Below are 11,266 nucleotides of genomic sequence, written 5' to 3'. Positions count from 1 at the left end.
CAAATGGGCAGTCCTGATTTACATACTACTAAAAGTAGCGAAGAGAAATACAAACTGGAGTGCAATTAAATGTCTAAATACATGGCTCAAGGACAAGGATCACCAGCCTTTCAACAAAATGAAGGCTGTGAGAAGTGGAGTGTCCTGGCAGAAGCCCTTGTCCCTCTCCCACACGTACCCACCTTTATCTCAGACACGCTTGGTTCTCCCTCCGCGGCCCCCCCTTCCAATCCAACTTTGACTCTAGCCCTCCTCTTTTCTTTGCAAAGCCCGAGCAAGGAAAATGGGGGAGGGGGCGTGCCGCTCGCTTCCGTACTGGTTTATGTCCCTGGCAGTCTGGGGGCGGTGCTGGACGAGCTGCCCCAGTCCAGCTGCAGCCGACCCAGGTCCCAGGCCCTGCCCTTTGCTCTGGGGTTTTTCAATAAGTCCCAAGGTTCTGGAGGGTGGGCGTGGGAGAAGCCCTAGCTGTGGCTCCGAGGTCCTCCCCGCGTTCAAGGTGGCCCCAGGCGATAGCCACGTTCAGATCCTGGCTGGCAGCCAGGGGAGGGAGGTTGGGGTAAGGGGAGGGCCCTGAGGGAGGGGTCAGACTCCTTAGGAAAGAGTTAAAGCGACGAGGGGGAGGGGAGAGGACGGAGGGACCGAAGGGAAGGCTCAGGTAGGGGCCGAAGAGGAGGGGAGGCTGGAGGGCCGAAGGCAGCGTGCTGGAGCAGACGTCTGAGGCGGGGGGCTTCCCCCTTCGCATCCTCACCCCAGGGCAGCCAACTTCTAACCGCGGCGGGCGGCGACTTTCAGTTTCATTTCCTCGGACCCTCCTGCCTGGGCCGCCGCCGCGATGCCCAGCAAGTTCAGCTGCCGAAAGCTCCGGGAGACCGGCCAGTGCTTCGAGAGTTTCCTGGCTGTTGAGGGACTGGACATGGAGACAGATCGCGAGCGCCTGCGGACCATCTATAACCGGGACTTCAAGGCCAGGTATGGGTCTGCCCACCCCTGGCCCCCAAGCGCGCCCCCAGCGCGCCGCCGCCGGGCTCCGAGGCCACTTTCCCGCCCCGGGGCGCAGAGGACGCAGCCCGCGGCGGCTCGCGCGGGTCCCGGGGCGGCGCAGACCTCCCCTCCCCTCCCGCGCCGCTGCTCACGCCCCACCAGCGCCACCCGGAGCCCCGCCGCCGCTGCACAGGCCGGGCCCGGGCTGGGGAGGGCTCCGGTGCCCACGCGCGGCGCGGGAGCGAGGGGCGCGAGCTTGCGGTGGGGGAGGGGAGCCCCGGAGGACCCGGGCATCGCGGACGCGCCGGGCAGGCGCCGAGGGCGCGGGCTGCGCGGGGATCCCCGCCCCCGGGTTGAGGGGCTGCCGCTCCGGGGGTCCCCCCTCTCCCGGAGAGCTGGAGAGGCCCAGCGCCGGAGGGAGAAGCTGGGGAGCTTGGGAGAGGAAAGAGGTCACCAACTGCGTAGGCACCAAACCTCCCTTCGCACCTGTGGCTTCTCCATGGAGACCCAGGGCCAGGGCCAGCCTCCCCCCACCCCCACCCCCACCCCGGAGGCCCCTTTTACCCTGTGGCTGGACATACTTGGTTTCCTTTTCCTGTTACCACCCAAGTGAAAAATCAAAGAGACTTCTGTCAAACCATAGCAGCGTGCTTCAGAAGCACCTCCATCAACAGGCTGCTGCTTTGGGCGAAAGACCAAGAAACAATTTAGCAATTTGGGGATGAGCACAACGAGATGTACAAACAAATACGGTGACGGGATTGGGCTCAGTCCCAATCTCTTGGGTGAGGAAGGATCTCTAGGAGATCTCCCAAGGAAGATTTGGGGTTGTAGCAGATCAAAAGGCCAGTATGGGTGAGATGCGGCTTCTATGATTTTGTGCAAGTCTTAGACTGAATTCATGGCGGTGTGCTTTGGGGTTGGAGGAGAAGGAAGGTTGGTATTCTCCACATTGGCTGGAGTATTGATTTTATTGATGGATATCACACTTTTTTTTTGTTTTGTTTTTGGTTTTTCGAGGTAGGGTCTCACTGTAGCCCAGGCTAACCCGGAATTCACTCTGTAATCTCAGGGTGGCCTCGAACTCACAGTGATCATCTTACCTCTGCCTCCTAAGTGCTGGGATTAAAGGTGGGGGTCACCACACCAGGTGGGATATCACATTTTGAGAGCAACATTGTTAGGCTTGAGTAGCTTCTGGAAAAGAGATATAGTTGATTAGGACAATCTGTTTATGCTCCACATTACTGGGCATTGTGGGAACACAAAGATGAAAAAGTATGCACTTCCTGAGTGGCCGTGGAGGATATTTTTTTTTGTATGCAATATTCTATACAATAGGGTAAAATAAAAAGAGAGGAGCCGGGCGTGGTGGCGCACGCCTTTAATCCCAGCACTGGGGAGGCAGAGGTAGGAGGATTGCCATGAGTTCAAGGCCACCCTGAGATGACAGAGTTAATTCCAGGTCAGCCTGGCCCAGAGTGAGACCCTACCTCAAAAAAACCAAAAAAAAAATAAATAAATAAATAAAAAGAGAGGGATACTAGGAATGGTAAGAAAAATGCTGAGAGAAAGTAAAGAGCACTTACCATTGGAACACACCCCCTGGACATTTTTATGCATGCATTCACCTGTGTCCACAGAGTACAGCATGTCTTTGGCAATGGGCTTCTTGCCTAGCTACCCCGTGGGATTCTTGTTATAGGCAGACCAGAATATATACCAATATCAAGGGGGGTGTGAAGGACTTAGTGAAATATGAAGGGTAATTTTGTATCTGGAAGGATTCTCACTAAACTATTAGCAAGCCTCTTGTTAACATGGAGCTAGGCAAGCCTAAGATCAAGGGTGTAGGGATCCAGGTCAAGTCTAGTCAAGAAGAGGACTCAGAGGGATTTGACTAGTGTGCTCAAGGAGAATCTTTGTCAGCTCTAAATGATAGTGTATTTCAGTACTGGGGCTATGTTGGACTGCGGACAGAAAACCATGCAAGCTGTATGGTATTGGTGGATGTAGAAGGAATTTTATTATTATTATTATTATTATTATTATTGATAATAGGTCTCTTGTCCAAACCAACCTCAAATAATCCTCCTGCCGCAGCTTCCCAAACACTGGGATAAGCAAGCATGAGCCACCTTGCCTGGGTGCTGTTTTTTTTTTTTTTTTTTTTTTTAATTCATTTATTTGCAAGCAGAGAAAGAGGAGATAGAGAATGGGTGTGCCAGGGTTCTAGCCACTTCAAACAAACTCCAGATGCATGCATCCCTTGTGCATCTGGCTTACATGGGTACTGGGAAACTGAACCTGGGTCTCTGGCTTTGCAGGCAAGCTCCTTAACTGCCAAGCCATCTCTCCAGCCCTATTTTTTTTTTTTAAATATTTTTGGATTTGTTTATGTGGAATGGGCATGCTAGGGCCTCTTGCCACTGCAAATGAGATCCACACAAGCTTCGTTTTGTATATTTACATGGGTACTGGGGAATTGAACCTTGATCATCAGGCTTTGCAATAACCACCTTTAACTGCTGAGCCATCTCTCCAGCCCTGCTTTTTTTTTTTTTAACCTTCATCTATTTATTTGAGAGAAAAAGAGCCAGGGCCTCTTGCCATTGCAAACAAACTCCAGACACATGCATCACTGTGTGCATCTGGCTTATGTGGATAATGGAGAATTGAACCTGAGTCCTTTAGCTTCACAGGCAAGCGCCTTAACCACTAAGCAATCTCTCCAGCCTTACATTTATTTTTATTATTATATACATATGTTATATATAATTATGTGCATATGTATATATATATTTCATTTATTGGCAAGAGAGACAGGGAGAGAGAGAGAAAATAGGCCCAGCAGGGCCTCCAAGCACTGCAAATGAACTCCAGACAATGTGCCACCAGGTGCATCTGGCTTACGTGGGTACTGGGGAATCCAACCTGAGTTCTTAGGCTTCACAGGCAAGCGCCTCAACTACTAAGCCATCTCTGCAGCCCTGTGCACTTAGTTTTTACACAAATAAAATGGAGACCTTGGCCTTGAAGGATAGATAAAATGAGTCCATAGAGGAAGACAAAGAAAAGCACATATCCTATCTTGAGATCTCATCAAGGAAACAGAAGTACTTGCCTTGAATATTTTAGATTGTCCTGGTGGGGAGTATTATACTCCTCAGGTCCCCCCCAAAAAGCAGAAGAAGAAGCCGGGCGTGGTGACACACTCCTTTAATCCCAGCACTCGGGAGGCAGAGGTAGGAGGATCGCCGTGAGTTTAAGGCCACCCTGAGACTACATAGTGAACTCCAAGTCAGCCTGGGCTAAGTTGAGACCCTATCTCGAAAAACAAACAAAAAAAAGCAGAAGCTTCTGTCAACATGTTGTTCCTCCCCACCAGCTAGCGAAGATTTCTTTTAGAAATTCTCTGTGCATTAAATGCAGGCTATGCTGTAAAAGTCCTCCCAATCGCAGTAGGAATTAATTGCTTCTTCCTCTGGGCTGTTGCAGGCTAGTCCTGCATTGGGTATAACCTGGGCTCAACTGGATTACGCTTTGTTTTTCCACCGAACTTCGATTAGGCTGCCTCCTCCAACTGACTTTCAGATCCTCTGCCTTTCTTTTCCTCTTTTCTTTCCCTTTTTTTTTTTCTTTTCTTTTGACACAGGGTCTTATGTATTCCACACTGGCCTACATAGAATGTATTGTAGCGTGGCAGGTTTGTAGGCAGATAATATAGTACTACAGGTACAAGCAGGAGTTCCCATTCTGGCTCTGGACACAGTCCTGGCATTTTAATGTGAACAGCTAATCCCAATTCCCCATTACCCCATTGTAAAATAATGCCTTCCTCCAAATTGCCTGAGAACAAGGTGAGTGTGCAGGCAGAGCGAGTGCCTGGCACTCCAGCAGATGGCACAGGCCTTCTAAGGAGGTCTTCTAGTGCACTGATGACTGGTAGCCTGCCGTGTAAGGGCGCGGAAGGTTTCTGAAAGACGCTAATTCTTGGTTTGGGTACATTCTTTCCTTTCACACATTGACTGACTGAGTGTCTCTAGAAGCAAAGTAAATCCCCCAGGTACCGACGATAGGACACAGAAGGCACCTGACTAAGGAAGGAGGTGACAATTAGATAAATATTTTTTTTAAATATGTTTTTATAAACCAGGCGTGGTGGCACACACCTTTATTTAATCCCAGCACTCAGGAAGCAGAGGTAGGGGGATCGCCATGAGTTCAATTCATCCTGAGACTACATAGTGAATTCCAGGTCAGCCTGGACTAGCTTAAAAACCCTACTTCGAAACCCCCCCCCCAAAAAAAAACCTCTACATATATATATGCTACTTTGTGCAACTGGCTTTACATGGGAACTGAGGAATCGAACCTGAGCCTTAGGCTTTGCAAATCAATGCCTTTTACTGCTGAGCCATCTCTCCAGCTCCTTGTTTTGCTTTGTTGAGACATGTCTTGCTGAACCCAGGCTCAGCCTCTCAAGTGCTGGATGACTAGTGTGAGGCACTGCCCTGGCTTCATTTCAGAGGAGGAGTGACATAGTAAGGATTTCAGAATGCTTATCTTGCTTCCAACATGGAGGGTAGTTTGATGCTTGGACCTCTATCCTCAGTAAAAACTACTTTTTCTGGGGCTGGGGAGATGGCTCAGTGGATAAGGCTCTTGGCACACATGTGTCAGTACCTGAGCTTGGATCCTCAGCTCTCACACAAAGCCAGTAGCGCAGGCCCTTGTAATCCCAGTGTACCCGCAGCAAGGAGGGAGGTAGAGACTAGAGAATTCCATCGTCACTCACTGGCCAGCCTGCCTGCAAACACAGCAGCAAACAAGAGACCCAGCCTCAAACCAGGTGAAAGGGACTGACGCCTGGAGTTGTCCTCCGACTTTCACAGGGGATGGCGTACATTCTCACCTGCACACATACACACGAACACACACACACACACACACACACACACACACACACACAAGTGCATTTTACTTTGCAGCCTGGTATACTCAGCTTTTATAAAGCAATGCCTCACTCACTCTCTGTCTTTTGGTATTTCCCCCTTCCTCTGGTATTTTGTCTTTTTTTAAATATTTATTTGATTTTTGTTTATTTGAGAGAGAAAGAGAAAGAGGGAGAGAGAGAGAAAGGGCACACCAGGGCATCCAGCCCCTACAAAGGAACTCCAGACGCATGTGCCACCTTGTGCATCTGGCTTATGTGGGTCCTGGGGAATCGAACGTGGGTCCTTTGGCTTTGCAGGCAAGTGCCTTAACTGTTAAGCCATCTCTCCAGCCCCCCCTTTTTTGGGGGGTTCAAGGTATGGTCTTGCTCTAGCCCAGGCTGACCTGGAATTCACTATGTAGTTCCAAGATGGTCTTGAGCTCACGAAGCTCCTCTTACCCTTGCCTCTACTGAAGTGCTGGGATTAAAGGCATGAACCACCATGCCTGGCCTATTTCATATTCTTTTGTGCTTTTCTTTTTTCTTTTCTTTTCCTTGTGTGTGTGTGACAAAAAGCTCTCTATGTAGCCCAGGCTAGCCTCAAACTGGCAGTGATCCTCCTGCCTCAGCCTCCTTAGTACTGGAACTACCGGTGTGCATCACCATGCCCAGCTCTATTTTATTTGAATTTTATGAAAGTCTTGATCTTGAGCCGGGCATGGTGTCTTGTGCCTGTCATTCCTATACTCCAGGGGTATAAACAGGATGATTTGAGTTTGAGGCTAGTGTGAGGCACATAAAGAGGACTTGTCTCATAAAAATCTAGTAAATAGGGCTGGAGAGATAGATGGCTTAACTGTTAAGGCATTTGCCTCCAAAGGCTTAGGATCTAGGTTTGATTCCTCAGTACCCATATAAGCCAGATGCACAAGGTGGTGCATATGTCTGGAGTTTGTTGTGGCTAGAGAACCTGGTGTGCACATTCTCCTCTCTTCTCTCTCTCTCTCTCTCTCTCTCTCTCTCTCTCTGCCTATTTCTCTCAAATAAATAAGTAAAAAGTTTTTTAAAAAACCTAATAAATAAATAAATTCTGGTCTTGACCCACTAATGAAAGTTGCAACTTAGAGTTTGTAAAACATGAAACTTGATGTTCCTTGAAGATGACTCCCAAATCTGATAATACAATCTGAAATACCATGTCTATGGCTTTGAGTGGGCATTTTCTATAAAGATTAGCTGCCATTCAGGGAACAAACAGCAGGGGCCAAGGTCAGTGCAATCTAAGGCTGGTCTGCACAGGCAGGAAGTCTGCTGTAGCTAGGGGCAGCTGAAGGGCCCTTAAGGGTGATTGACTAGAGGCCAATGGATAAGGATCTGGGTCTGTTTGCTCTCTAACATGGGGTGGGTTACTGTTGCCAAGGGTTGTGAGAAGTAGATGAAATCATGTGCTTAGGTACTTAGCACAGCACGACTGTGCTGAGAACAGTTGTCTGTCGGTGGTGATGATGCTGGCATTTTGAGTATGGCAGAGCCTAGTGTGCCATGCTAAAAGGCTAGGCTTAATTTGTGTAGGGTGGAGTGGTTAATTGGGTCATATGATTGGATCTGTGTCTGATGCTAATCCTGCCCATTTAGGGGATGAACCAGAGGAGGGATATAAAGCCAGAGTCAGGGAGAAGAAAAAAGCTGAGGGCACATGAAAAAAAAAAGTGAGCTGGCTGGAGAGATGGCTTAGCCAGTAAGGCATTTGCCTGCAAAGCCAAAGGATCCCGGTTCGACTCTCCAAGACTCATGTAAGCCAGATGCACAAGGAGGCACATGCATCTGGAGTTCATTTGTAGTAGCTGGTAGCCCTGGTATGCCCATTCTCTCTCTCTCTCTCTCTCTCTCTCTCTCTCAAATAAATAAATAAAATATATTTTTAAAAAATGAGTAAAGAATAGGGTCAGGCAATTCTCAGAGAAACTACTAGTCAGGAGTGGTGACGCGTGTCTGTAACCCCAGCACTCAGGGGGCAGAGGCAGGAGGGTCACAACAAGTTTGGGGCCAGCTTGGTTTATAGAGTAGGACTGCTCAAAACAAAGAAACAAAAAGACTGTAAATAAGAGGAATGATCTTCAACCATAGGAGTGAGTAAGGAAATGCAAATTTAAATATGATACCATGTAACCCAGACCCAGAAAGCCAAGCGCCACATGTTCTCTCTCATATGTGGATCCTAGCTACAGATGACTGGGCTTCTGCGTGAGAATGAAAATACTTAGTAGCAGAGGCCAGTAAGTTGAAAAGGAGACATAAAGGGTAGAGAAAGGAAGAGGGGAGGCTACTTAATAGGTTGATATTGTATATATGTAATTACAATGATTGTAATGGGGAGGTAATATGATGGAGAATGGAATTTCAAATGGGAAAGTGTGGGGGTGGGGAGGGAGGGAATTACCATGGGATATATTTTATAATCATGGAAAATGTTAATAAAAATTTTTAAAAAATGATACCATGTTTTGTTAACATGTTGTAAAAATTAGCTGGGCCTGATAGCATAAACCTATAAGCCCAGCAGTTGGAAGGTGGAGGCAAGACCATGAGTTTGAGGCCAGCTGGAGTTACTTGAGACCCTCCTTCAAAAACAATGTAGGGGCTGGAGAGATGGCTTCACAGTTAAGGCGCTTGCTTGCGAAGCCAAAGGACCCAGGTTCAATTCCCCAGAATCCACATACGTGGTGGCATATGCATCTGGAGTTTGTTTGCAGTGGCTGGAGGCCCTGGTTTGCCCATTCTCTCTTCTCTTGCTCACTCTGTCTCTAATAAATAATTTTTTAAAATATTTTTATTTATTTATTTATTTGAGAGAGATAAAGAGGCAGAGAGAGGGGGTGATGAAAATAGGTATGCCAAGGTCTCCAGCCACTGGAAGCAAACTCCAGATGCTTGAGACACCTTGTGCATCTGGCTTACATGGGTCCTGGGGAATGGAACCTGGGTCCTTTGGCAAGTGCCTTAACCACTAAGCCATCTCTCCAGCCCTAATAAATTTTACATATATATATACACATACACACATACACATATATATGTGTGTGTATATATATATATATATATATAATGTATAATATATATATATATTGTTTGTTTGTTTGTTTGTTTTTTGAGGTAGGGTCTCACTCTGGCCCAGGCTGACCAGGAATTCACTGTGTAGTCTCAGAGTGGGCTCGAATTCATAGCAATCTTCCTACCTCTGCCTGGCTCTTATTTTCTAATTTTTAAAAAAATATTATTTATGAGCTGGGTGTGATGGCGCATACCTTCAATCCCAGCACTCAGGAGGCAGAGGTAGGAGGACTGCTGTGAGTTTGAGCCCACCCTGAGACTACACAGTGAATTCCTGGTCAGCCTGGGCCAGAGTGAGACCCTACCTCGAAAAAAATAAAAATAAATAAAATTTAAAAAAGGATTGTAGGGGGCTGGAGAGATGGCTTAGCAGTTAAGGCACTTGCCTACAAAGCCAAAGGACCCAGGTTCGATTCCCCAGGATCCACATAAGCCAGATGCACAAGTTGGTACATGCATCTGGAGTTCACTTGCAGTAGCTAGAGACCCTGGTATGCCCATTATTTCCCTCCCTCTCTCTCTCTCTCTCTCTCTCTCTCTCTCTCTCAAATAAATATTTTTTAAAATTAGCAAAAAAAAAAAAGATTGTAAACAATTGAAATTTTATAACATTAGAGACTGGGAAAGGATATTCTGAAATTCATGCGAGTGAGAATGTGTAAACCTGCTTAGGAGATAGTTTGGCACGTTATTGGTTGAGTTAGTGTGATGTAGGCATGTACTAGAATTGAGTTGAATCGGTGTGATATCGTCACATACTAGAATTTGGGAGGAGGATTGAGTTCAAGGTCAGATTCTATTTCATGGAATGGTGTGGGGGGGTTTACCAAAGTTGGAGGCTGAGGAAATGGCCCAGCGGCTGAAGGTGCTTGCTTACAAAGCCTGTCTGCTCAGGTTCAATTCCCCAGCACCCATGTAAAGCTGGACACAAGGTGGCATATTCATCTATGATTCCAGCATCCCTTTGAAGCTTGTGGGCCAGACTGAATTTTAGCATCAAGGGATAATTAATTACTTGGTTGATTAATTACCAAAGTTGTAAAGATTTGTTCTCTTTTACCCACAAGTCCCATTTGACCCATTAGACTTGTTTACAGTTCCAAGGGTTTTGTGCAAGAATGGTTATTGTAACATTTGTAGCATGCAGAGCACATACAACTCCATGTTTTTCATGTGTCTAACAATGTCAGTGAATACAGAAAAGCCAGCAAAGGGTCCTCCGTGCTGTGCCCTTTTCTATGGTCCTCACTCTCTTTCACCCAGAGACCCCTGCTCTGATCGATGGATGTGAGCTTCATGTAATGAAATCCTGTCATGTACTCTTGTGGTTTATTTATTTATTATTTTGTTGTTGTTGTTTTGTTTTTTTTTTTTCGAGGTAAGGTCTCACTCTGGTCCAGGGTGACCTGGAATTAATTATGTAGTCTCAGGGTGGCCTCGAACTCACTGTGATCCTCCCACTCTGCCTCCCGAGTGCTGGGATTAAAGGCGTGCGCCACCACGCCCGGCTCTTGTGGTTTATTTTTGCTTTTGTTTGTTAGCCTGGCTGGTCTGGAATTTGTCCTTTAAATCAGGCTGGCCTAGAGCTTGCTGTGGTCCTCCAGTGTCAGCCTCACTCTCAAAGGCTGGGATTAGAGGTGGCTGTCATCATACTCAGCTCTTGGGTAAGGCATCTTTCACTTAGCATGGTGAGTGCCTTGAAATATTAATCCATGACTGTGTATCAGTCATGTCTTTTATCACTTATTAGTATTTTTTTTTTTTTGTCTAAGTGAAAATTACAGTTTTTGTTGTACCTATAGCCTTTTTTTCTGGACCATGTTTTCAGTTTGGGTACGTTATTTTGAGGACTTCTTCTTTCAATATATTATTTATTTATTTGCAAGCAGAGACATACCAAGAGAGACAGAGAGAAAGAGATAGTATGGGCTTACCAGGGCCTCTGGCCACTCCAAACGAACTCCAGATGCATGCATCAGTTTGTGCATCTGGCTTTATGTGGATACTAGGGAATCAAACACTGATTGTTAGTCTTTGCAAGCAAGTACTTTAACCAGTGAGCCTTCTCTCTAGCCCATTTTTTCAGTTTTTTGAGACACGGTCTCATGTAGCCCAGGCTGGCCTTAAATTCCTGCCTCCACCTCCCAAGAGGACATATATTTTCATTTCTCCTAGAGGTAGACCTAGAGTTGTTTGGTCATAGGTTAGGTATAAATTTAGTTTTATAAGAAGCTTTCT

The 11,266-nt window shown here is 46.8% G+C and overlaps 1 protein-coding gene across 5 annotated transcripts in view; it reads left to right on the top strand.

Annotated features, from left to right (window-relative positions):
* Nucleotides 1–422: 422 nt before the first annotated feature.
* Nucleotides 423–11,266, top strand: part of Mov10 (Mov10 RISC complex RNA helicase) — a 28,543-nt gene continuing 17,699 nt past the window's right edge. For 2 of the 5 annotated variants that reach the window (XM_045138435.1, XM_045138432.1), the window contains exons 1-2: nt 423–556; nt 754–969. In XM_045138435.1, the coding sequence (XP_044994370.1) occupies nt 833–969 (137 nt within the window). In that variant the 5' untranslated portion in view covers nt 423–556; nt 754–832. Of the gene's footprint in view, nt 557–637; nt 656–753; nt 970–11,266 lie in introns of those variants that run through there. The other 3 variants (XM_045138436.1, XM_045138433.1, XM_004658983.3) reach the window with 3 other exon arrangements.

The sequence above is a fragment of the Jaculus jaculus genome, chromosome 19 (genome assembly GCF_020740685.1).
Source record: "Jaculus jaculus isolate mJacJac1 chromosome 19, mJacJac1.mat.Y.cur, whole genome shotgun sequence".
NCBI classification, from domain to species: domain Eukaryota; kingdom Metazoa; phylum Chordata; class Mammalia; order Rodentia; family Dipodidae; genus Jaculus; species Jaculus jaculus.
Note: the sequence above shows the minus strand (reverse complement) of the source record. Positions and strands in the feature narration are given on the sequence as shown.